We start from the raw sequence: 27,721 nt of genomic DNA, 5'->3' as shown, positions 1-27,721 counted from the left end.
AACCGAAGCAAATGGTGGTGGCGGTGAAAACCGATTATTCGATATATAATACCTATACAGGAAGAGGTATTCGGGGGCTTCCCCTAGTGGGAAGCCTCTCCTTACATACCAGTTGGAGTCCCTAGTCTGGGACCCCATTGGTAGAAGCAGCCGTCCTGGCCCCATGGACCAAGATCCGCTGGGCCTGGAGGACCGAGCAGCCAAAGCAGGGCCGCCTCCCAGTCCTCTAGCGTAAGGTGGCGGTATGACGAAAGGGCTGTGTTAGGCCGGCAGGCCAACACCATATGACAGGTATCAGCCACTTCCCCACAGTGCGAGCACCGTACACGGCCCGTGTACTGTGCGATACCAGTGCACCCCCCCCCCCCAATACGTGATCGAAATTCCAGGAGCCCTCCACTACGGCGTCCCTCATAGTCTGAGTTGCTTTGGAACTTTAAACCCCGCGAAGCCCAACTAGTCCAAATCCAAACCAATTTTTACTGAACACCAATTTTGTTGCTTGCTCGGGTGATAGGGCTGTTATTCTATTATGAAATGCGAGGGTACTCAAGTAGTCCACAGTTGCACTTGTTGGTGATGAATGTGAGCCTGTGCACGGCGCAAGATCAGATAGGCGTTCTTGTTGGGCGACGCCTGCTGAGCCGTACCGCAGATTAATGTAATATTTGCTAGATGCTAGCCTGTTGTAATTATGATTCTCAGGAATACATTCCTCTGTCAACCAGAGGAAAGGCTGAGCGGAATATCGATTGCGGCTGTACGAGGGCCAACACAGGAAACACACACCTTTATTGAAAAGTGAAAGCAAAGAAAAAGGGATGTTTCAATCACAAGGCCTCTGCCAGTGTCGCGTCGAACTCTCCCTCGTCGTCAACCGTGGCCTCCTGGTACTGCTGGTACTCTGAAACCAGGTCGTTCATGTTGGACTCTGCCTCGGTGAACTCCATTTCGTCCATTCCCTCCCCGGTATACCAGTGCAAAAACGCCTTGCGACGGAACATGGCTGCGAAAATGTAAATAACGTCATCACAAAACGTTGCTCACAAGTACCGTCACAAACAGAAGTGTGAGGGATTCGGGTAGCCGAAAAAAAACAAGCATAAGAGGTCAGAGAAAAGCACTGAACAGTGAGGGGACACGAGTCCTTCATCCGCTGGAACAAGTATACGCTGACTGGCTAGCGATTCAGTGATGACGATAAAATAAATTAATTTCCACAAATCCGCATCCCGTAAATATTTTGCCTACGAGTGTATAGCTTACCATACGCTGTTCAGGAAGTGAAGGCACGCTTTTTAACCCTTTGTAAGCCGTAGCTCATGCTTCATGTGCAAACAATTGATAAAACAGCACTTATTATGGCACATGGAATTGAATTACATAATTTTTAAGCAACTTCGACCACCAGTTTTGCAGAAACAAAGAGAACACAGTTCTACTAATGACTTCGTAAAAAAAACCCTCACTTGTAGTACGTATTCCCTCAGTCTGCCAATCTTGTAACACTGCTTGTATATAATTGCGAATCGCTTCAAGAAATTCTGTAAGGCAGTTTATGGATCATCAAGGCTCGAAAGCTCATCATCGTCAGCCTGACTACACCCACTGCAGGACAAAGGCCTTCCTCATATCTCTCAAATTAAGCCTATCCTGCGCAATCCGTGACCCCCTTACCCCCAGTTAACTTCGTAATGTCATCCGCTCATTTAACTTTCTTCTGCCTCCCGCTAGGCTTGCCTCCTCTTTGAATCCAGTCAGTTACCATTAACTACCGCCTTGCCGTCGCATTATGTGCCATGCCCAAGCACATTTCTTATCGGTTTCGACTGGGATTTAATGATTTAATTAACCCGCATTTGTTCCTTGGCCCGCTCTGCTCCCTTCCTGTCTCTTAACGTTACATCTATCACTTTGCTTTCCATATATGCCTCTGGGTGGTCCTCATTTTAAGTTAACTCTTTTTCTTAACAAGTCCTCATTTCAACAAAGCTCAACAAGTCCTCATTTTTCCCCGCCGAACGGCGTCCTCGACTGCAGACCTGCGCTGATAAAAGCAGGCCTATTAGAGAAATGTAAGAAAACATTATCCCCTGATTTACCTCGTTAAACTAAATGTGGCATAGTTAAGCTAGCAGTAAATGTATGAACAATTTGCATAGGTTACCTATGAAGGTTTTACACACATTGTAGGCGGCATGCTGACGCGACGCCTTTCAGACTTTCCTGTTGGCTGCGAAACCGGTTGGCCTCCTCTTTAGTCTGCAGCTGGTATGCATGGGTTCTGTCTCTTCCACGTGAATGCAGCTGTCACGAAACCGGTGTCTCCTTCACCAGGACACCACCACGCTTCATCACGACACATGACTTTCTCGCTAGTGACCAAACTAGTGCTAGTAGAAGAGCGAGTTGGGCGAGTTCGTATCGGGCCATTATGAAACAACAGCACGAATAAGGGCGGGTATGAATGTAGACGACACAAAGAGCGCTAGTGTTAGCGCATGGAAAGAAAAGGGGGATTTCCCTCTGTCCACTTTGCCACCCGCAATCTGTCACCTGACACCTTCATTTTGTCTTCCCTCTCCCAATAGCAGTTCCCTCCTCGCTCAAAGTGCTGAGGGTGATTTCAATCTGTCTACACTGCCACCTACCAACCGTGGCAGCTGGCAGGCGGACGCTTCATCCGCAGACGGCGTTTTTTTTTCGCTAGCTAGGCATCTAGTGCTATAGTCGGATACAACCCAAGAACGAAGCTGCAAATGGCTCCCAATGAAGGACCTCCAGCCAATGTCGTCGATGTATGTACATGAAGCCGTGGTTAATCCGATTATCTATGGCTATTCCCCATTTATCGGCCACCCCCTGAGATTTCACGCCAGCCTACCAAGGGAATCGGTCAAGAGGGAGAGGGGCAGAATCGGCAAAGAGGAAGAATTGGTCGACGCCATGGGCTGGAGTTTCCGTTTATGGGAATTTTCCGCTTTGTGGTATCGAATATAGCACACTAAAACACGCTAAACGGTTTGTGAGATAGTTCTGTAGTATTCACCACGGAAAAATGTTCTACGGAGGGGCACCGTTTCCCGTTTTGCAACACATGAAGCAAGGGGGACACATGCTTCCAGCTGCCCTGCACATGGTCAAATAGGCAGTTCTAGATCAAGCAGTACTTACCAGTGAACTGCTCAGAGATCCGCTTGAACAACTCCTGAATGGCTGTGCTGTTACCAATGAAGGTAGCAGACATCTTGAGGCCGCGAGGTGGGATGTCGCACACGGCAGTCTTTACGTTGTTCGGGATCCACTCCACGAACTGGCCCGAGTTCTTGTTCTGGACATTGAGAATCTGTTCATCCACTTCGCGCATACTCATTCGGCCCCTGAACACAGCAGCGACCGTCAGGTAACGGCCGTAGCGGGGGTCGCAGGCAGCCATCATGTTTTTGGCATCGAACATCTGTTGCGTCAGTTCCGGCACCGTCAGAGCTCGGTACAGCTGGCTTCCGCGGGAGGTGAGTGGAGCGAAGCCGGGCATGAAGAAGTGGAGGCGCGGGAAGGGCACCATGTTCACGGCCAGTTTGCGAAGATCGGCGTTCAGCTGTCCTGGAAACCTGAAAGACAAGTGAAGAGCCTTCGTGAATGTGGATTCCGATTCGCGAGAAAGGCCAATAGTTCATGCATACGTTGGTGCCATTCCTTCATGGCAACTGCAATTATACGAGGCTGAAAGGTCACGATCACGAGCAGGAGATTCACGCATCGAAGTACGCTTAACTTCAAGCATGGTTGAACTGCTTTCGGAATTTTCACGAAGAAGCACAGAGTAGCGTTTAAATCCTGCGTCGCCAACAGACTAGCGTCTTTATCGGCCGTCTGGAACGTGCACGTTACTGTCATCAGCAGAGTTTTTGAGCGCGCTAGATTGTCGGCTTTCTCGGGCTAGTTTGCTGCCTGCTTGTCCTGCCGCCCTTCACCAAGTAAGTGTCATGCGCTAATGCACACCTGCCCGAACTGTCGGGATGTTCCCATCGAAAATCCCTGTGCTGTGAGCAGATATGAAAGTTTTAAATCGCATTTCGGACTCTGGTTCCATTTGCATACCAGTCTTGCTGCAAAAGTACAGACGCAAGTCAGTCACCCACCTGAGACATGTAGTGACACCCGACATTGTCGCAGAAACCAGGTGGTTGAGGTCTCCATAGGTTGGGGTTGTGAGCCTAAGCGTTCGGAAGCAGATGTCATAGAGCGCCTCGTTGTCGATGCAGAAGGTTTCGTCCGTGTTTTCCACAAGCTGGTGAACTGAGAGGGTGGCATTGTAAGGCTCGACGACGGTGTCCGAAACCTACAGAAAATTCCACAAAGACAATCAGAACCACACACGCGAGGCATCAGGGGAAGCCAGTGAAGTCAGCTTAAAGAAAGGCAAAAATGTCACCAATGTACAACAAGGACATCAGACTTCAGAACTGATTATAGTCACAAACCTTGGGGGAGGGAACAATGCTAAATGTGTTGATTATGCGATCGGGGTACTCTTCCCGGATCTTCGAGATCAGCAGTGTTCCCATGCCAGATCCAGTGCCGCCGCCCAGGGAATGTGTGAGCTGGAAACCCTGCAAGCAATCGCAGTCTTCGGCTTCCTTGCGGACGATGTCGAGCACCGAGTCCACCAGTTCGGCGCCCTCCGTGTAGTGGCCCTTGGCCCAGTTGTTGCCAGCACCACTCTGTCCTGAAAGGGCAGATAGCGAAAGGCGTATACTTTTGACGAAATGATTCAGACGGCGAATCAACGCTCAGATGTGTGCGAAAACTAAACGTACTGCTGACAGGAGTCACATAGGCGCCAGAAAGGAGTTTACTGACTTACTTTCTGCAGATAAAACGCTCTAATTAAAGCTGCTTTTGCTGCCTCCCAGCAACAGGAGTCTTTCTCGGGCCCCAGCACACTTAGTAGGTTAATGTTAACCTTAGATCCAGAGTTAACCTTACTTGCAGTGTGCCTTGTGAAGCAATCAAATGATTAAATAGTGAGACGAATGAATGGAAATATTTTAAATGTCCCTGAAGTGATGACACATGCACCCTTCTGTTCCCCGTCACGGCTATTCAGAGCACGTAATGGAACTTAGGACACCTGCTCAGAGCAAATTTAATGGCCATAATGTGAAGTCTGTGCGAAGAGCAGACGAAGGACACAAAAAAAAATACATAAGACAGTCACCAACGCTTATGCCTTATGTGTATTTTCTTGTGTCATTCTTCTGGCTTTTGTGCCGGTTTCTTCACATCATGAGGCAGCAACTAGCCCGGCAGCATCCTCTCTTGTATTACTGGTGAACCTCATTAACAGTCTCACGGCTACCAGGGAAACTTAGTGGTTATCGGCTATGGCAGTATATAGTGCCGTATATAGGCGTTGCTATTAAACACTTGAGGCAACGGACATTACGAACACCGAGGAAAGAGCTGGCGTACTGCAAGTAGGAAAACATCAAGAAAATTCAAGGTGACAATGTAGCTCACAAAGAGGTGCGCACTAATGAGCGCGGACTGTTGATCGAACGAACAGGGGAACGCGCTTTATAGAAAGGTACAAATATACGTAAGCTCCTGAATACAGGAAAAACGCAAACAAAACAGTAAGCAAGAAGAGCAAAAAAAATAACACCCTCCAATACACGCATCTTCGTTTGTTTTGTTTTTTTAGACAGAGAAAGACGAAAAGGGCGACGCGAAGTCGTTGACCCACGCGATAGACAATCTCGCGAGGGTCAATGAACTTTTCAGCCACGTGGTTAACTGATATCCACGGAAGCTGGTCAGTGTCTCAGATTTCCAGCTGACACAATTGCGTCTCCATGAAAGTCATCTCAGGAATAAAAGAGGTCTCTCTTTGCACTGCTTGAAAACTGCCTAAACTCCTGGAACCAGGGAGTGGAAATGAGTAAACTTCCACAATAAACAGGCGGATGGGTAGGCCTGCATTTTTAAGCATGCAAAAACGGGCCAATCACCGTCATATGCGCTAAACACGTAGTCCATCAGTAGACTTGCTTAATCTGTACAAAAAAATATCCAGTGCCTCTCCGCGAGTTGTTAGACCTCAACAGTCCAAATACCTTAACCCCACAGCCTTTAGCGCATTTCGTATATTCTTGGACGGCTCGAAGACTGCTGGGTGCAATGGTTAATGCACATGGCCTGAAATCTCCAGCCGCTATTCTGTTTTCTTGCGTTGGCGCTTCAGTGATTCTGTTTAGTTTGATTTGACACTGACGTTACGCAGCGACTGAAACGGCTGAAACAAGGCAGTGGACAATGAGCTCAATTGAGTGCGCGCTTTAGTCCCGCTAGTTTTCCGCGTTCAAGAATGAAAAACGCAAAAGCGCACAAGTTCCTTCGGACAACGAGGAGCAGCCGCTTACCGAACACAAAGTTGTCCGGACGGAAGAGCTGCCCAAAGGGTCCCGAGCGCACAGAGTCCATGGTTCCCGGTTCCAGGTCAACCAGGATGGCCCGAGGCACATAATTACCTCCTGAATGAAAAGGAAACTCAGTCACACACAGTGCAAGAAAAGACGCCTACGCTTATTACTGATACCTTAATCTCCTGGCGGGTGCTTTTATAAGGAATGCTACAGACAGGAGAATTCTTCCCCTCGAAGAATACGTGGCAACGGAACGCGAAAGCGACGGCGAACCCAAACTCAAATACGACATGGGAAAGCGATCAATGTAATTTATACGTCGCATCTCGTCGCATGATAGGCTTCCATTTTTTTTTTGCTTGCTCAGTAGCTTCTTGTCTTTTCGTGTCTGTTATGACTGCAAACGACTGCACCTAAAAGACTCCCATCGTGGTGAATTTAACCTGGAGCTTTCCAATACGGTATAATTGTTTTTTTTTGGGTGGGGGGAAAGGAAATGGCGCAGTATCTGTCTCATATATCGTTGGACACCTGAACCGCGCCGTAAGAGAAGGGATAAAGGAGGAAGTGAAAGAAGAAAGGAAGAATGAGGTCCCGTAGTGGAGTGCTCCAGAATAATTTCGACCACCTGGGGATCTTTAACGTGCACTGACATCGCACAGCACACGGGCGCCTTAGCGTTTTCCTCCATAAAAACGCAGCTGCCGCGGTCGGGCTCGAACCCGGGAACTCCGGGTCAGTTGTCGAGCGTCCTAACCACTGAGCCATCGCGGCGGTGCTTCAGTGCGGCACCGCTTTCTCTTTTAAAGCGAGAACTTCATTACGTCATGTTCTGCGAGTTTCGTAGACTCCGTCGCTTGGTCCTTCGGAGACATTCAGCCGCTCCGGAGCTGCGCCGAAACTTATGAAGAGTGGACGCTTTAAGCTACGTGACGCTAAACTGACAGTTGTGCGCTGCGTGCGTTTGCATCGACAACGCTGTGGCAGAAACGCGGCACAAAGCTATAGGCCGTCGGCGTTCATTGCGTTCATTAGCCTTGGCGTTGACAACGTTCTGGACTCCGACGATTTTGAGGAAAGGAAGTGCGCATAACTGGCTCCCTGGGCCAGTGGACGCCCCCTTCTCGTTTTGAGGTACTATACGTGGCGGTGGCGAGAGAGAGGTGTGGGCTGCATTCGTTAGCGCTGACAACGTTGCGGCAGACACGAGGCATGCGTTCGTTGGGTGAGCAACCTCTCGCGATCCACCATTGACGCCTGCCAGGGTGGGCACGCCGCGTACCCAGTGTGCGGAAGGCACTAACCGTTGCAGGCGCCAAGCCGCCTCTAGTTGCTTGATACGCCACAGCTTTCGCTCTCTAACGAGGTTCAGCTGTATAGTTAAACCGCGGCTAATTTTTTTCATCTTGCACTTCATCCTTCGTACCTTCCCGTATGGCGTACTGCACCGTTCCTTTCACCTTAACCGCATTACTCTTCCTCCACACGTATACATATCGGCGTGAAGCTGCGTCAGAAGTGAAAATCATGACTCCTGTCTCCGTCGTAGCAGGCGTACGCCAACACCCGCCAGCTGGACGCAGCGAATCACAATGATGTCCTACTCCGCGTTGCGCTGTACACTAAAACATGATTACTACAGCTGCAATGCAGGGCGCGAGCAGTCCACAACGGTGGACTTAATGCATGCACTACAGGGACCACGCAAAGCGAGTTACGATACCGCCGCCACGATTCAAAAAATGGCAGTGCTTACGCGTGCGACGTGACTTTTTTTTTAAATCGCCGCCCATTTCATACATTCTTTAATCCCTCCCTCCGCGACGGGATTCAAGTGTTCAGTCCCCGTAAGACTGCTCCTTAAACTTTCCTTAATTTTCAGTGTTTGCAAACGCCAAACAGACGCACGCATACTGGCTACGTCCTAGGAAGGATGCTCATGCCTTCGCTCTGAATAGAGTGTGACGCCGTACAACGGTAATATTTCGACGATAATTTGACAACTATCGCTGTAAAAGACTCAAGTGAAAGCAGTTAACATAGGAAAACATATCGGGGAAGCTGCGCAGCTTTCCTTGCGGAACATAAGGCAGTTAACACATAGAGGCTGGTGAGCGGAAGAACATAGGGCGCCTAGGAGAAGCGAGCGTTGCAGTGCTCTCAGGACGCCACATGTCCGACCGCATTTCGAGCCCCCGGTCTCTACCAAAGACACAGAGGGCATCTGCTTCGTGGGGCCACTTTAAGGAGCCCCAAAACGAATTACGCCATCAATCGGCCGCGCAACCCTAATCGAAAAAAAATAGCTGCGGTTTAACTACTGCTAAACCTAATTAGAGAGAGCGAGCTATGGTGTATCGGTCAAGTAGACGCGACACGGCGTCTGCAAAACGTTGAGTGCGTTCCGCACACTGGATAGGCAGCGCACCCAGCCTGCCACCATGGCAGGTGGCACTTAATGGTTCATCGCGAGAGGTTGGTCACCCAATGAACGCTGCGGCCCATTCTACCGCCCTCTACGGGTGAATCGAAAGGTCAAAGTTCAAGTGGTGCGACACCATTGTGGACCACATATGGTAAGGCCTGCAGCCACATTTGACCTCTCGCTGACTTGAAGGTCAACCGGCAACGCACTGCGAAATCTGTTTTACCTCGCGTATGAAGCTTTTGCTTAAAAATATTGCTGGTGATTTAGCTCATGTTAACCCTGGTCGGAACCGAAAAGCTGCATCTCCCTGGCTACGTTTACGGTCCAGCGACTGGCGGTTTCAAACTTTCATTTTCCTTCGCTTACAGCGCGGTTCGGGTGTCCAGCGAGATATGCGAAACATGCGTAATTTACTTTCCTTAAAACCAACTTTCATTTCACTTTACTTTCCTTACGGCGCGGTTCGGGTGTCGGTCTCCACGGCAGGCGTGGCATCAATCACACCTGGGGTACCGCTGAACGCGTCAAAGAGCACCGCCTTTTTATGGAGAAACCGCTTTCGTGACCTGCGCATGCGATGCCGGAAGACGCTTGACTGGAGGTCAAGATCTAGGTCAAAATCAAAGGTCAAAGTCGAGACGGTGTAACAGCCGCTGGTGTCGCTGGTGTTGCTCACGTCGTGTGTCGAACCTCACTACCACCAGTTATGCTCATTGTTTGACCTCTACCTACATTGAAGGTGAAACTTGCGGCAACCGTGACCTGTAGCTATATTCGAAGTCTAACTTGAGGCCCCGATGACGGCTCGAAAAGCTGGCGTACTGCTTTTCGCTTCAAAAATTGGTCTCGGTTTTGCTCCGACCCAACAGCTCTCGGAGCCACTTTTTGGTTCCACAGTTGAACAGTCGCTGCAGAAGTTGGATAGCACATGTTCCCCATAGAGGCCGCAAATAATCACAAGTGGCTACGAAGGATACTATAAAACGCAACGAATTGCAAAGTCGGCGTTCATTGCGGCGTGCTCTAAAGCTTCAAAACTGATTTTTGAGGAAGTAAATGGCGCAGTGCTTGTATTACACGCGCGGGTGCGTGCGTGTGTGTGTGAGTGCGTGCGAGCGTGTGTGCGCGCGCGCGCTTGAGATTACCACTACAGGATATTGCAGCGATGGCGAGCAAAAAGAATGGCATCATCCAGAGGCCGTGTAACGCAGAAAGCAAATCGAACATCACCACTTACATGTACATGTACATGTCATTCTCCTATATATACTCGCCTCTGGCCAACCTACATGTGGCGCCAGTTTTCCCGACATTCGTAGCAAAGTTGTGACGCAACCGTTTGTCGTCATATCATTTCTAGTTGCATATAACTTACACATGTAATTCAAGCCGCAGGAAAGTTTGCGACAGGGGCTTCCAACCAACGACATCATCATCATCAGCTTGACTAGGCCCACTGCAATGCCAAGACCTCTCCCATGTCTCCAATTAAACCTTTCCTTTTTCAGCAGCACCCACGGTATGCCTGCAAACTATCTCATCCGCCCACCTAACTTTCTGCCGCCCCCAGCTACGCTTGCATTCTCTTGCGTGCCCACGCCGATTTCTTCTTGATTTCGACTAGGAAGTCACTAACTCACGACGTTTCTTTCCTCAACGACCTTTCCCGCCTCTGATCCCTTAACGTTACAGCAATCATTTATATTTCCAATGCTCGCTGCGTTGTCCTTAACTTGAGCTGAACATTTTTCGTCAGCCTCCACGTTTCTGCCTCGTAGGTGACTACCGGTAAGATACAACTGTTCTATATCGACGACATATGCATCTGAACTGCATGCCTTCTAAGACTTTTGCATCAAAAGTATGATTAAAGGATTCGTCGTACTGCGTTCCGGATGGTGTCATATGCGCGGGTGGTGTCATATGCGCGTGTGTTTGTGGGTGGTGTCATACTCCGAGAAAAAAAATATCGCCTGAAATAAAGTTTGCAAACAGCATCCACGTCTTGCGTTCGTCACGTGGGTGCCTTAAAACTGGCTTTGAGGAAAGGGTAACTCTCTCGCGTATCTCAGTGGACATACTGTGCCGTAAGGGAAGGGAGAAATGAGGGAGTGAAAGTGGTGCCGTAGTGGAGGGCTCCGGAATAATTTCGACCCCTTGGGGATCTTTAGCGTTCATTGACATCGCACAGCACACGGGTGCCTTTTGTGAGGCCGCCGCAGTCGGGTACGAGCCCGGGTATCCTGGCTCAGTAGACAGCGGGTTAACCACTGAGCCACCGCGGCGGGTAATTTAGTGTGCCGAATTTTTCGTTCGCTTGGAGTTCGTTTAACATGCATTGATATTAGACAACACAGACGCCTTAATCGTTCCGCCTCCTGCGAAACACGTCTGCCGCGGTCGCAATTTGACCACGTGTCATTGGACCGAATAAGCGAACACGGTGTCTATTATGAGTTCGCTTCTTCAAAATTGAAAACGGCGGACGCCTGGAACGAACGCGGTCACCTACTGCAAACGACCAGACGCCATTGAACAGCTTCACCTGTCAACACCGTGATCGACCGACGACATTCTCTGGTACGTAAGCGTCACGTGGTGCCCTTTTTCTCTCAGCTGGGCGGACAAGGGAGGAGGTTTTTGAATTTATTTGACTATCGTGGGGCACATGCATCCAGTATTTTAATGTGATGGCGTTAAGGTTCTCCTGTTGCAGAAAAGCCGGCGTCATCGTCGGTGCTGACGTTGTGACGTGGCCCTCTTGTCATCACTAGCAAGAAACCGCATTGTGAGCGAGCTGCCCAACCTTGGCAGGTAGCAGTAACGCGCGTCTCACAAGCCCCACCTGTGACAGCGCCTGCTATCGCAGGGCAGGTAGCGCATCGCTTAACCGCTACACCACTGCACCCACGGATCTATGAATGTAGAGAATGCCTAATTACGCCTATAAGGGCATTGAGCTATTTAAATTATCACGTCATACCTTCAGGAGGAGCTGGAGCGTCTTATACAGTCTTTTGCATCTCACAAGAGGGCTATCTAAGCACTGCGCTCATTCAAAATCAGCAAGCCTAGTTCGGGGTCTTAGCAGCTTGAAAAAGCAGTAGGACATTCAAAGACGCGACAACTCTTCACTGAAAGTATCAGCCGAAATGCAGACAGATACTTACCAGACGCTTCGTTGTAATAGACATTTATACGCTCTATCTGAACGTCAGAGTCTCCACGATAGGCGCCAGAAGGATCAATTCCATGCTCGTCCGATATGACTTCCCAAAACTGCGAGCAGGAAATGTTTCATAACTGGCGTGAGGTCACATCAAACAGCCATGGCCCCCCAAACCACTTAGCGCCCAGAATTCATGCAAACACGATATGGTGCGAAAACACATTTCAGACATAACATGGCTGCTGCCGGGTGCCGCAGTCAAGGAGGGAACGCTAGCTCAACCAGCTCGGAAGCACCTGCTAAGAAGCTCGCCGCTCTCGGAATATTGACACAGCTTTAGTGGTACAGCGAAAAACTCAACCGGAATCTTGTAGAATTCTCCTATCGTAACTCTGAGACGGCAAGCAGGCTTCAAACAAAAGTATAGGAAACGGCGGCCAAGCCCCCATGGTCAGATGTGTGGTTGGGCCTAACATTCTCGCTCGAAGAAGCCGCGACTAAGGAGGGAAGAACTGCGACTACCCGCAATCGACACTTGCACAAAGCTCACTACTTACGTAAGCGCGTAGCCTGGAACGAGAATCTCGAAAATGCTGCCGCGTACACAACGCAAAACGTGAGCACAAAACACAGGGTGGAAGACTCCTGGGCAGCGGGAAAGCAATGTGGCATCAAATATTATGCATCGTAAAGCGGTCACTTACTTTGGCGCCGATTTGGTTGCCACACTGGCCCGCTTGGACGTGGACGATCTCCCTCATTGTGTACTAGGAATACCACGCCACACGCAAACGCAAGCTCCCCGAACGCAGAGTGAGGCCTGCGAGGAGGAGCTGGAATATTTATAGGCGCGCGCCGCCGCACTTCTTCCTCATCTTTGTTCGCATTCGGTGAAGTTAAAATTTTGTTGCTACTGAAGGAAAAAAACCACTTCAGCTCTTTTCATCGAAGTTTAACGCTGTTGCGAAACTTGGATATGAAATCTTTCTTTCACGTAGCTTCCGAAAAAGAAAGCGTATGCGAAATGGAAGAGGAACTATTTCTTCTTTCGGAAAGTATTCTGAAGAACATGTGATTAGATGTGCTTTAAAAACCGCGAACGCTTGGCCACCTCGCGGAGACACTCGTTACTTTCCTTTTCTTCCTTTTCGTTTTCGTGCTTATCAAAATTACTTGCACTAAAGATATTGGTTGCGTCAATTATGAACTATTAACTTTACTCCTTAGAGCTCATACAGGGAGCCTAGCCCGAGCAAGGCCTCAGCGTGTAGCCATGGAAACGCCCCAGACAACGCAGCATGAACGCTCCTCACCTTTTTCTTTTTCCTCTTCAAACATGGCAAATACGCACAGGAGGGTTGGGGGGGGGGGGGGGGGGGAGGGGGGGGGGTAGGATGGGCCAAGGTGTAGTGGCTTAAACAAGGAAATTTCCATAGGAGATTACGACAGTTTAAGCACAAAGCGTGAATTTAAAAAAAAATGTAACAATAAAAACGACAGAGGAACACTTAAAGCAAAATGCGCCGCTAACGTCTTCGTGGTTGAAAAGCTAAGCTGAGCGTTGGTGCTGGCGCTGCAGTACAGTGTTGTTCTTGTTGTTGCCTGAAAGATGATGGCACATACCCACGGTGGGGGATTGGCCAGGGTTTGGTGCAGAACCAAACAGGGAAGTTCTAATCCAAGTGAATCTAAAACGGCTTATCAATTAAGAAGATTATGAATGAAACGGAAATCGTTAATTAGATTGAGTACAATGAATACAATGATTGCAGTACAATGTAGCTAGCGGCGGCGCTGCACAAAGACCACGTGGCTATGCCGAGCGCCCTTCACGTGCCCGTGGCCTCTTCGTCGTCTTTGTGTCTCAGACTGGAGGTCCGGCGTGAAGTGCCGTGGCAGCCGTTGGAGCATCGAATCATCTTCAGTGAGAAGCCTAGATTCGGCGTATTCCTCAGCGTAAGGAGTGTCAACCGCGGCAAAATCCAGCTGCAGTACGTGAGGCGGAACGCGGGGCTGAGATGAACGCAACATATGTCATAAAAAAAGAGAAAGATAAACGTTCATAAGCTTTTTAAATGTTGGACGTATAAGATGGGCTGACTCCTTAGTTCAGTAATCTGGTGGCTTGCGCTGATGTTCAGAATGGTGATGTTTGATGAGGCCCGCCGCGGTGGCTGTGGTTAGTGCGCTCGACTACAGATCCGGAGTTGCCGGGTTCTAACGCGACCGCGGCGGCTGCGTTTTTATGGAAGCAAAACGCTAAGGCGCCGTGTGCTGGGCGATCTCAGTGCACGTTAAAAATCCCCAAGTGGTCAAAATTATTCCGGAGCCCTCCACTACGGCACCACTTTCATCCTTTCTTCTTTCACTCCTTCCTTTATTCCTTCGCTTACGGCGTGGTTCACGTGATCAACTATATACGAGACAGATACTGCGCAATTCCTTCCCCAAAACCAATTATTATAATTATGTTCAATGAAGTTGAGAGCGGAGCATCTGGCCAAGATTTCCACGTTGGCCGCACCTGTAACGGGTCATCCCAAAAAATGTGTGCGCTAACAGATAAACAGCGTGCTCTGTAAGTTTAACAGTAGCGGGAACGGCGCCGCGGGAACAACTTTTCGTTGATGTGAAGGGGTACCTCAGCCGATGTATTATATATCTTCAGTATAATGCAGGCTGTTAAAAGAAATAAACTTTCAGGGGACGCTTAAGCTCCGCCGTAATATTATGGCGCGATAGCGTCAGCGGGTCCCTTCAGCGGCCTGTACGCAGCACGCTGGCTCAGTGGTTAGCGCGCTTCGCGCGTGGGCCGGACAAGCACAAGCAGACAAGCACAAGACCCGCACAAGCGCTACATCGTCGAGAGGCCGCGGCTCGGAGATAGAGCTAGCGGGTCGAGATTGATTCTGGGGTTTGTATTTGCTTTATCATCGTGCACTTGTGTTGTTTACAACTGCATCGTGAGAACGTTTCTTCCCTCTCTCCCTCTCTGTCTTGAATTCTTACTTTATTGCTTTATATATAGTAACGCCCGTTGCAGGCAGAACTATCTTGAACTTGCTTTCCTGGTGTGATTTGGTGACTTCCTCGACTCGTGATCATGTCAGGTATATAAGATAAAATCTTCTCTATTAGTATCATATGCATAGCAAGCGAATTGTTTGCCCCAAGAGGTCTGTGTCAATTGGAATATCGACCCACAATCAGAGTAAAAGGAAATTATTCAGACTGTTTGCAAGCGAAGGTTCAAAGAATACAAATGTGACAACGACGACGACTATGGATTTTTATGGCGCAAGGTCATCTGTGGCCAAAGAGCACCATGGCACAAGGTATTTTCCAATTCCCAAGGTCTGGTCTGTGGAAACCTGTTTCCCCCCTCCATTTCGACGCGGCCCATCTTCGTCGGCGGTCACAGCACCGGCTTGGCGAGGAGAGAAGTCTCCCTCATGGAGGAAAGGGAACGGCGACGGGAGCGCCACCTCGTAGGTTACGCGGAATTCTGCGGTACCCGAGAGAGTATTCGGGATCCGGCCAGGGTCGTGACCGGTTGCAGCCGCACGCTCTCGTCACCTTCCGCGGCAGGCGCACGGGGATCCGTGGTGCCTTGCCGCTGGACTTCTGGTTCCAGGCAGCGAAGCGAGCGCAGCAAACGCGCGCTCTGGCCGCCATCCCCAGCAAATGCTAGGGAATGGCTTTGCCCCAAGAATGCGGCGCGCCCGGGAAAACCCGGCCGCCATTATCGGCGCATACAAACGTTCGCCGCCGATACCTCCGAAGTCGCGCCCCTGCCCCAGCCGGTAAGTCGGAACTCCTTCTTACGTAGCCTTTTATTTCCGAGGAATGCCTCGTTGATGTTTTGTAGCTAGCTGGCCCGCTCTGTGTATTGATTGCAAGTGTAATAAATAGCATATGAGTGTTCATGCTGTGTCGCCCCCTTCCCTTTGTCCCTCGAGCACGAACCCCATCCGCGGTTAGCGAGCGGGAACGCTGCATCCGCGGAGTAGGAGTGTGTGTGTGTGGGGGGGGGGGGGGGGGGGGGGGGGGTGTGGAACGCTGTCCTCCGCTATATTTCCACAAGTCAAAGCCCACTTCTCACACATTTTACCCTAAGTAAGCCGAGCAGCAGAACGGGGGAAAGAATACAAATGCTATTTGAGACCTAGGCAATGCGAAACCACCGTAAGTGTGATAGGCTTTGCGAGAAAATGCAATAAATATGGATACAACTTCCCACATCAAACTACTTAAAGGGCCAGAAGTGGCCTTTACCGTACCAGGGTTATTTAAGTTGTTTGATGGCGGAACGACTCCCTCAGCCGCTTACACCACGGTTTAGCTTATGACTCTTTCTCCAAGCATGCAACCCCAGAAAGGCCAAGCACCATGTCGGGGGAAATCTTGTGCAAATTAAAAAACCGGTGGCTACAGCCGGCTATGGGGATCGAGCCCAGCACCTCGGGAAGGCGAGGAGGACGCTCCAGCACAAGGACACCGCGTCAGTGAAAAGCTGGCCGCCCCTACCAACAGGGCTATTTTTTGTACCTATTTTACCTTGAAGCACTCGGCGACACCGAAGTGCTTTTCTCAGCCATGGCGGATGCTCAACAACAAGGTCATCCATGGTTGGCCAGAAGGGCCTCAAAACTCCTGTTGGAGGGACAGCTATGAGCCGCCCTTGCAGATGGAGCCCCCTAAGCGGCCGAGCACCTGGCTGGAGGGTATCTGTACCCATTTATTCAGGTGGGCCCTCGCCGGTGGCAATTCGGGCATTCGCACAGACCGGGCCGTTTTCAGAGATTTGTGGGCCTCCTGTGGTGCGGTTTCAGGGAATTTCTCGAGCTGCAGAACACGTATGGCAGAAGGCCGGGCTGTCAGACTCGCTCATACCTATTTTACGTGTAGGTACCCGGCGACACCCATGACAGGTGTCTCTCACATCAGCGGGGGACGCTCTACGATGATGACGTCCATGGTAGGTCCATGACGTCCATGGTAGTATTCTCTTCGGCAACGGCGCAAAGAGCTCCTCTAGGCCCCCTTTACAGACGTGACCCCCTTGAAAGGCTTAGCCCGAAGCCAGAAGACGTCTGTACTCATTAGGAAAACTGGTGGGTTCCCGCCGGCAGTGGGGCTCGAACCTATAGCACCTCCCGAATTCGAGGAGCATGCTCTACTCTTTACCACTCCCTCCCCTACCTTCTCCTGCCTCGTAGATTTATGGTGATCGGAAGATCAACCCCGCTCCCACAGAAGACGAACGACCATTGCCGGATACCAGGTACAGAAGGCCACTAAAACTAGTCTAATCCGAAGCGCGCAGCATGAACCGAACATCGGCGGAAGGCATGACGGGTGTACCACTTTAACTATAGTGCCTCCAACACGCTCAGATACTCGTCTGTGAAACATGAACATAAGGTGATCACCGTACGAGTCAGCGTAGGCCGTTGGGGACTCCCATTCATCTGTTATAGCACAGAGAAGCACTGGTTATGGTCTACAAGCAGACTCACCCGGAAACGGGCAGATCTATACATCACTCAACATGAACTGAATTCGCTGAATTCGTCTGATTGAGGCAGCAGGACCAAGCAGCAGTGGATAGACATAAGCTCCAGTCACACTGTGCCAACATCCAGGAAGACGAAAGGGCACTAAAGCATGCAACCAGAATCAGAGATCGAGAAACAGAGGACCCACGACATGCACTTTCTAAATTTATGGCTTTCTTGGAAAACTGAATTCTTATACGCTACACCGTGGCTATCCGACAGAGCACTTTTGGGGGAAGTTGTGCACGAGGATCTCCACGTCACCCCATTGTGTAGGCACCAGACAGCTACTGAATTGAGGAGAAAACATTTCAATTTGCGTCATATGAGCAATCGTAAGCACCACACATACGTTAATCATGGGTTAAACAAGTAATCGCGTTGTACACATCAGACATTCAAATACCGTCGAGCGCACTTATATCGGCCGCAGTTATAACGGACGCTCGCTTCTTACGAACGATGATGGTGCCACCGACAAAATAAATGTATTAGGGCAATGGCATGGTGTCTCAGATACAACGAACACCTCTAGTTGCACAACTCGATTACAGCGAACCAGGAGGGGCTGAAAACTAGCCTCCGCAGTCGAAAACCACCTCTTCTCGTAGGAGCGGAGAGCAACGAGCGTCTCCTAGCCTCCGTGTAATGCGCCCTTTCCCCGATTCATACAGAAATAACGCGGTGACCCTCCAAAAAAGCAAAAACAATGAAAGGAAGTCATCGTCATCTTCATCAGCCGAACTACACACAATGCAGAGCAAAAGCCTCTCCCATGTCTCTGCAAATAACCTTGTCCTTTGCCAGCTGCGCCCACTGTATGCCCGCAAAGTTCATAATCTCAACCGACCACCTAATCTTCTGCAGCCCCCTGCTACGCTTGCTTTCTGTTGGAATCCACTCCGTTACCTTCAAGGACCAACGTTTATCTTGCCTTCGCATCACATGTTCTGCCCAAGCCCGTTTCTTCGTCTTGATTTCGACAAGGATGTCATTGACCCGCGTTTGTTCCCTCACCCACAAATAAAAAATACAAGATGTATGGAATGCCGACAAAACTTTTTAACAGATGCAGCCGTCAAACAGCATGTCTTGAAAAGCGATGCTTAGCGCTGGTGGACAGTTCAGTAAGCTTCGCGTGCGACTCCCTCAACTATTCAAAGCCACGTCTCTTCGCGAGCAGAACTGCAGCGACCGGTCGTTGCCGTTTGTCATCCGGAAGACTCGCAAAGCGAAGTTCTTTGGAAGCTACGTTCTTGTACGCTACGTGCACGACACAAAGACCTGATTGAAGCGCGACTTTTTTTTTAATTCGACGACTGTGCGACCAGGTATGGGCTTAGAGGGGGCGTGGGAATGACAGGCGACTAGTTCGCTGGGTGCCTTGCTGATTTCGACCATGATATGGAGAAAAAGAAAAGAAACGTCTTTCCCGTATTTGATAACAGTGTCGCGCACTACCTGCTGCCTTCTCTTACTGCGGTGACCAAGCTCTTCCGCCATCGAACGCGAGGAGAAAGGCTAGCCTCTTGACATGGGCTTTATTCACGTGCTCGAAATGTCCAGCTGGCAGTGTGACCGTCAAGGTGCTGCGCCATCCCAGTTGTAATTTCTGTTCTCCTGCCATGGAATAAGTCGCTTGCCTCTGTCCCGTCACTTTTTGCGTTCTTTGCTCTTTGTAATGTCTATAACGGGAACTGACTGCAATGTGCATCAAGAATTATTTCCGCAAGGCAGCGTTTAGAGACCCTGGAAATATGGAGGACGCTGTCGAACACCACGTTAGCGGGCGCATGTGGATTTGCTGCAATGCGTCGTCGATGCCCAGCTGGCCCGACCTGATGTCATCCGGAATGGCTCCGTTGGCGCGTATGATGACACCGACATTAGAAATCTGTACACTGACGAAAATAATAGAACGCAAAGTACGAAAACTCTCACACTGCCAGGAATCTGACGACGAGGACGACCTCCATCTGCTACCGTGGGCTCTTCCACCTAGATTAGCTATAACGCTTCCCTAAACAAGAACACCGACGAGAATCATGTGAGTGCGCTTGAGAGCCTGTAAAGCCCACGATGCCGTTTGGGTAGACACCGCATGCGCAGCGCATGAGGCGGTAGCAGTTGGCTACAATCAAACCCTACCCCATCCCCTAACTCACCGTCTTTCGCCCGAGGAGGCAGAGGAGACCACCATCGCTCTAGCCCTTGCACATTCGGACGTCCAATTCATTTTCAGCGACTCTAAAATGCCAGGGGCAAGATTCACACCCCTGCCTGGCAATTGTTGAACACCCGTACCCAAAATTTACCGCGCAGGGTAGAGCTCTAGTGGGTGCCGGCTCACTCTGGGAACCATAGAAACGAGGCTGCTGATAAATTGGCCCGAGGTTTGATTTGCCGGGCACAGGACATTCTCGATCCAGGATTGTTGATGGAGTGGGCGCACACCTTTGCGGAGCTCACGCGAATGCCCTGTTTGGACCGTCGAACTTACCCCCTCCCCACACCCTCTTACGCACTCCCAACAAATCCTCTTCAGACGCCTCCAGACCCGCTCTCTGTCGTCCCTTCAGGTGCTATCCCACTATTGTGGCACATCCCCTGCATGCTCCCTATGCGGTGACCCTCACGCAACTCTCCCACATCCATTTCGGCTGCCCTGCTGACCCTTCCCCTCAGGGATCAGCACGCCATCTCGAGCTGGGAGGACTGGGAGGTCCTGCTCACGTCTGCAGACCCGACATCGCAGCTTGCTGCGGTGACTCGGACTGCCGACGTCATGTGCCGACATGACCTACATGATACAGTGCGGGACGGCGCAGTGGCCCAGGTTGCCAACAGGGTCAAAAACTCGCTTGCAGTAATAGAGGCTTTCTGTCTGTCGGTCTGTCGGTCTGTCTGTCTGTAAAGCACCGTAATAGGGTTCATAGTTTGAATAAGCAGACGCGCATGAAGGAATTACGCTTTGTGAATTTGTATTTTTCTGACTGCCTTTAACATGGGAAGTCAACTTACTAAGATCCTCGGATACAACGAACGACGTCCGTGCGACCGACAGGTACGTTGTAAGTGGGCTCGACTCTATGCACAAAACAGGAGTTATGCGATATAGGTTTTCACAGAACAGCACATGGCTGGTACGTTGTTGTTGTTGCCTCGGATGTAAAAGAAATCTTTCTCGGAGAAGGAGGAACTGTTATTTATACAATATACAATGAGCCATTGTCGGTGCTTCCTCGGTTCAGGACCCCCAGTCAGAGCAAATGCGATACGTCTATGTCTTTCAAGCTCACAGGAGAAAAGGCGGCAAACGAAGAAGAGGAGCACGGCCTACCTCTCAGGCGTGCTCCTCGAGCTCTCGTGCCCGCGGAACACGTGCGCCTCAGAAGAAGCTGAACATTTGGCTGTTTCAGACGTGTTCTTCGCCGAACCGCCGTAAGGGTCTCTCTTTCGCCGGAAACGTTGCTTTTCTCTTACGGCGGTGCCAGGCAACAACCATCGAAGATGGTCGCCGATACCGGCCGGCAGTTTCCCCAAGTTGCCTCTTCAAGGGATCGTCAGCGGCGCTCCCAGCACCGTCGAGGCTGTGGCATCGCAAGGCTTGGGGTGGACCCTCCCGCCCGGGGCCTGCATCGACGCTGCCCGGCCGGTACACCACGCCCTGCAGTTCCGCAGCAATTGAGACGCTGGAAAGAGCAAGGACACTCCGGATGCCGCTGCTTTTCACCGGGCATCGGGCTGGACCTATGCAACCGTCGGGATCCCACCATCCAACGTACCGCGTCCAAATGGACAGAATGGGCCGTCACCGGTGAGCTAGTGGCCATGGAGGAACCGCACTATACGGTGCTCCTCTTCCACCCCGGAGGCGCTTCAGAGCCCGCCGATCATGCTGCTCTGGAGGGCCCAAGAGTACTCAGAGGGTTCGTACCCGCGACCATATCTCTACCATATGGCTGCTTCAACTGGACTCGGTCGACTCTGTGGGCTGCCGCACAAGTCCAACCTCATTAAAACAGCATGTCTCTTTGCAGATGGCTTCTATTTATTTTCGGCTACTCGTGCTCTGAACAAGGCAAGCAAGGTAGGCACAGGAGACAACAAAGGGTACCATACATAAATATAACGGGTAACAAACAATAGATGGGCTATGAGGACTCATTCATTAGTGCACGTTAAAGAATCCAGGTAGTGGAAATTATCCGTGTCTTTCAGCCCACGCACAGCTTCGGGAAGTTACACTCCGCTTACCTTCCCATATATCAGTGTTGTGGCCAACAGGCACGCCTTGACGGCGCCGGTCGAGCCATAGCTGTATCTGACAGAGAATTATCGCTAACAATAAAGTATTGTTTAAAATACAAATACCAGATCGCGTGTCGGCGCGGCGAAAATAAAAAAAGCGCCGCGCATTGGTGATAGTGGTGAAAATGTTCGACATTTAGGGGTGGGAACCGGCTTTGTTGGGGCCCTTATTCCAGGACTCAATTGGCTGTCACCGATGCCCGTGCTCTGTCAGAGTTCTTTCTTGTCCCTGAGGTTTGAGGCTGTTCAAAGACGCCTACCACCCCTCAGTCATCGGTTGTGCTATTAGTTCCTGTCCGGATTTTATTAGCAGGCCTACTTCATATTGGTCCGTCGTCACCCAGCAGACTGGCAATGCTTACTGAAAAATGCAGGGTCGATGGAGTGTAATCCATACGGGTCAATAAATGTCTGTGTTTGTTGTCGCCTGATGTGAACTTCTCGTTTTTTGCTGAAGCCCTTAGCTGTGGGTTGCAGTATATCTGGAACCCTCAGCCCCCGCCTGGTGTAACAACACGCGTTTAGCCTGTTCATTTGGGGAGACCTTGTCGAGCTGCAAAAACAGAAACACCTCGCCACCCCGGCGTGGCCCTCTTTCTTACGAAGCGAGGTGCGTTTGCTTGGAAGTGTTTTCGTGGTTTCCTGTCAGTCCGTCTGTCCAGTGATGTCTGGAGAGGAGGGCCAAGGGGAAAACACCTAAAACATGTAATGTGCGATGAGGACCTAAATCTTTCTTGCCCCTCGTCACCACCACGCCACCCTCCACATCTCAAATAGTTCCGCCACTGTCCTTCTCATAGAAAAGATGTGCTGCAGTCCCCAGCAGTGCTTCCCATTCGACTTTTCATTACCGCGATGGCAATTTGGGAGGGGTAGGATGAGTCCGATAGCAGATGATGATGAGTCTGATGGCAGAGTCTAGGCAGGAAAGCAAAGAAGACGTCACACGTTTTTTTGTCCGCGTACCATGGGGCATGGAATGTTCACTGTTCGGGCTAGGGTTGCTGAAGAGTGAAGGGGGAAGTTGGAGACCTGGACACTGCTTAGTGGTTGCGCACCCTCGCGCGCTCTCGACGGAAAAAGTAGGTCTGACTGGACGCCGAACTTTCCAGAAAGTAGTAGGAAAAGATGACTCAGAGCCGAAGGAGGGCGCGTAATTTAGCCCGCGCTAGGAATCGCCCTCTCCCCTTCGTTCTCACGCTCGGCGTCAACGGGGCGAAAGAAAAATCGAGAACCTCCCAGAACAGACGATTGCTCTTGGCCAATAGGAAGACGAGACCGGAACGTGAAAAGTAGTGAGTTTGTATAGAGGAGGGAATTTGTACAAGGTACTCGTATGCGACGCCTGCTTTGGCGCTAGTAACAGACAGACACGGCGCGCGTCTATGAAAGGAAGTTGATCGCGGGCTGCGATTCAGCCCCGAACCACCGGTTAAGCTTGTATAAGCCCGCCCGCTGAGCATCTCCCGGGGGATGCAATACTCTCGGCTAGACACGGACCATCCATGCAGCGTGCGCCAGTCATCGGGACGGCCACCGTTGGATACCTGCGGTCACGTCGGACTGACGAAGTGCCCTTTGCGTTGAACAACTACCATCTATTCATGCGAAATGCTGGGTCGAAAGCGCCAAAGTGGTGCGTTAAACGAAAGGCGAAGTTAGAAAGAGAAGAGCGTCAAAACAAGCTACCAAAGATGACAAAGTACCTACAGAGTGCAGCTTCCGCGGAGCAGTATGATCGCTCTACCCAGAGTCCGTGTCATACAATGGTACCGACTGTGCTTCTGTGGAGGACTCGCCAACTCCATCACAAAGGTTTCCTGGCAAGAAGCAAGGTTTGACTGGTCTTGGTTGTCTGGATCCTATGAAAACGGTGCCAACCTCGGTCGTCCCTATTTCTGAGCATCCGGCGCTAACCGAGCCCTGTCCTGTTCCTGAGTCAGAAACGTCTATGCTACTCGACCGGGCCCCTGCCACAGAGCTCCAGGTGTCCGGTCCGCCCCACCCGGTTTCTACTACTGCTGATAAACAGGTTCCAATCCTCCCCGATGAGCCGCCTTCTACTGACGAGCGCCAGGAAACAACACTCCAAGAACCGACTCACTTGTTTCCTGTTAGTTTGGCTGCAAATAATCATGTTCCCACCCACAAAGTGTGCCTCGAGAGGACGAATGAGACGGCTTCTCGTTGCGGCCACAGAGAAGTAGACACCCCCGCAGCAAGAGGTACGTTGCGATATTCTCCGAAGTGACCCTACTAATTGGCCGGACGTTATTACTGACAGCTTTCGGAGTGTATGCGTTGAAAACGGGCCATTGTATTTTCAAAATCGGACAGAAAATTTTCGTCTTCCGAAAGGCAATACAAAACTCAGAAACGCTATATATCACCTCATCTTCTCCTGCGAAAGGCTGTAAATGGAGAGGCGTACGAGCGACACTGGTTAATGTACTCGGAGTCCAATTAAATGTTCCGTTTACTGTTTCATGTGCAAACTTTTTCCATTTCAAGCAACCCCAGTGCTTTCATCACGCACGGCTTTTTTCTGTTTGGAAAAGAGCAGAAGAAAAGGTTTGCGCACATGAAAATAGCGTCGGGCACCGGAACTGCGTGGCAGCATGGCTCGCCCGCTCTAACTCGAGCAGCACAATTGACAAGGAGCTGGTTAAGCATCTTGTCACTGAGACCGCTTACTGGACTGAAAATTTTGAAGAGCGTAGTCGTTGAAATGAAGCTTCTAGCCAAGCGGAACCTAGCGTTTCGAGGCAGTGAGGAGATTTTTGGTTCACCGAGAAATGGCAATTATTTGGGAGTGCTTGAGGCCATTGCCAAGTTTGATCCCTTTCTAGGGGAGCACATCAAACACTACGGGAACAAAGGAAAAGGCCACTCATCGTATTTGTCAAAAAGCATTTGTGTTGAATTTATCGAGCACATGGCAAAGGCTGTCAAGGAACGTCTCGCTGACGAAGTGAGACGCGCAAAATACTTCTCTTTAATTGTTGATTCGACTCCAGATTTTACTCACGTTGATCAGCTGTCAGTTGTTTTTCGATACTATTTAAATGGGAAACTGTACGAACTCTTTCTTGGATTTGTTCCAATCGAATCGCATACCGGCTTGTATCTTTTCGATACCGTGATGTCCCTCTTGACGACCAATATAGCACCTCAATTGATGACTGTAGGGGCCAAGCTTATGATAATGCGAGAAAAAATGTCAGGAAAATACAAAGGTCTGCAAGCTAAAATCAAACACCTGAAAGAATTGGCAGTCTACGTCCCGTGTGCTGGTCATTGACTGTACTTAGTTGGCGCGGGTAGCGTTGTCAGTTGCCTTGAAGCAGTCAAATTTTTCACTGCCTCACCTAGCGATTGAGGTATTTTTTGGACAGCATGGGCGGAAATGGCCAGCACCTTGTTTTGAAAAGTCTCTGAGACCAGGTCACGCTGAATCATGTAAGGCCATTCTGAAAAATTTCAGTGCAGTCTTGTGCTGCCTTGAAGCCATATCAAAGAACGACGAAGAAAACGGTGAGACTAGGAAAGAAGCGCACTCTCTTCAAGAAAATGACGAAACTAAAGACTGCATTCATGGCAATTTTCTGGAGTGAAATCTTGGAGCGCTTTGAAAAAATGAGCGTAGCACTTTAGAAACTAGGCCTAGACATTTCAACTGCTATAGACCTGGTGTGCTCTCTAGAAGGCTTTGTTAATTCTTTGCGACCTCTCTTTGATACCTTCGAAGAGAGAGCACGCACGCTAAGTACCAATCAATGTTATCTGGATGAGGGCAAACACATCGTTTTGAGTAAATGACCCGGGCGGAAAACGCGATAGTGCGCTGCAACATAGAAAAAAGTTTATCGTAGAGACCTACAATGCTGTACTTGACAGTCTAGGCTCTGCTTTGCGAGTGCGAGAAGCCACCTACACTGAACTCTGCGAAAGGTTGGGATTCTTAAAATTGCTGGCAAAAGTTGGGAGTGAGGCCTCTCTCGCACAGCAGGCTGAGAAGTTAGTGAAAACCTACAACAATGACTTCGAGCCCGCATTTTCCGCTGAAATCGCTCAGTTCGCGAACTTTATGCACAACTCTGTGTGCCAGGAGACGAGTCCCCTGGGATTAATGGAGTTGCTGCACGAAAGAAAGCTTATTGATGTGTTCCCGAACCTTTCTATTGCTTTGCGGATGTACTTAAGTATACCCGTGGAAAACTGTGAGACTGAACGATCGTTTTCTATGTTGTCGCTGATAAAAATCGCCTTCGTTCGAGCCTCCTTGACAACAAGGTAAACTCGCTCGCTATCATGTCCATTGAAAGTGACCTCCTCCGCGATCTATCCTTCGAACAGACTCTATCTGATTTCGCCAAAGCGAAGGCGCGAAAGATGTCATTTTAAAAGAGGAATGTTTGCGCTATACATGAATAGTTCCAATAAGTTCGTTGTGTTGCCTCCCAGCCTGGACGTTGCCAATGAAACGCTGAGCAGTGTAATTCAAGATATGCAAATCTTCGTCGTTCGTCTCTTGTTTGTTCTTCCGGTTATAGTTAGCGTGCTTGTTAAGAATTGTATTTAGTGCCACGTTTATTTGGTGTCATCCTTGCTTGTCTTACCTTTAATGAAAATATTTTCAAATAATGTTTTGAAATTACAGTTGGTACTTTTCATCTGTATTATAGTGCATATTTATGTTTGTATTGCCTTAAGTATTGTAAATATCTATTGCATATTTATAGAGTTACGTGTATAACGATTACTGCGGTCTGATGCTTGAATTTCAATAAAGAATGTTTTGGATATAACTATGCATCTCCTCACAGGATTAACCTTAGTAATGTAAGAAAAGCCTAGCTTCAGAAGGATCTACATCTGACCTGTGTTTTGTTTTCTACATTCTTCTTCGTCTTGAGTGCACTAGATTTTACGTTAAAGCCTAGCTTTTGCTGAAAACAGAATGCAGATAAATCACAAAGTGAACATATGTGTTGGTGTTTACAACAGCTTGCGTTTCAAGCAAGTTTTGTTGTTTTCCTTAAAAAAAACAATAACAATAATAATAATCCCGTTGGCTGCACTTCGTTCTTTTTAATTTGGAGGAATTAAAATGAAACATGACATATTTTCAGTAGCATTGCAGGCGACGGGGAGGGGGGGGGGGGGGGGGGGTCCGTATAAAGGAAGGGGGCCTGCATGCGCACTGGCCCCCATTTTTCTTAATCCGGCCCTCGCCGCTTGCAAATCGATGATTACGTGCTGTGAGGCTGCGCAGGTCTCAGCTAAAGCGATAGCAACGTCCTCTACTTCGGTGGGGGGGGGGGGGGACTACCTCTCTTGACCGGGGCTCCGTCTGCAGTGGCAATGCGTTCATTCACTGCTGATACGCTGCTAAGTGCGTTCACTGGGCGTACAGAATCTACCTAGTATGTGTCCCTTGATAGGCATAATATTTTTCAGTAGCAGTGGCTGTGGACTCTAAACATCCTTCGTGATATACCGGGTGCATGCTTTTCGGGAGCAAAGTGGCCGTGAGGCCACCCCTCCATGCTTTGTGGAGGTCCACCCTCTCCTTGGTGGTGCGCACATATGAGATGCATGCGGAGATATTTGGTGACCCGTCTCTCTGTTTTCGTTGTGGTAGATCTAGCAGGTTTGGCCGGTAAATGAGCGTAGACTAGTTCGCTAATTGTGTTGTGGATCCCACTTGGAGAAAGCGCGAAGGCACTCGTCGTTACACACGCTGGGAAGACAAAAGCCCGCTTGTAAGCTTTGCGGATGATCATGTCTAGATTTTCACACCATTTTCTTTTTTGAGCTACAGATG

At 49.8% G+C, this 27,721-nt stretch overlaps 1 protein-coding gene across 1 annotated transcript; it reads right to left on the bottom strand.

Annotated features, from left to right (window-relative positions):
- Positions 1 to 795: 795 nt before the first annotated feature.
- On the bottom strand, positions 796 to 12,852 carry LOC144099360 (tubulin beta-4 chain-like). The gene is made up of 7 exons (XM_077632590.1): positions 12,730 to 12,852; positions 12,027 to 12,135; positions 6,426 to 6,536; positions 4,485 to 4,729; positions 4,143 to 4,342; positions 3,175 to 3,611; positions 796 to 1,006 (listed from the first exon to the last, which is right to left on the bottom strand). Exons 1-7 carry the CDS (start codon positions 12,784 to 12,786, stop codon positions 831 to 833), a joined length of 1,335 nt encoding a protein of 444 aa, XP_077488716.1. The 5' UTR covers positions 12,787 to 12,852; the 3' UTR covers positions 796 to 830.
- Positions 12,853 to 27,721: the final 14,869 nt, after the last annotated feature.

The sequence above is a fragment of the Amblyomma americanum genome, chromosome 7, assembly GCF_052857255.1.
Source record: "Amblyomma americanum isolate KBUSLIRL-KWMA chromosome 7, ASM5285725v1, whole genome shotgun sequence".
Lineage (NCBI taxonomy): Eukaryota > Metazoa > Arthropoda > Arachnida > Ixodida > Ixodidae > Amblyomma > Amblyomma americanum.
The sequence above is the reverse complement of the archived record's forward strand: the minus strand, read 5'-3'. Positions and strand labels throughout refer to the sequence as shown.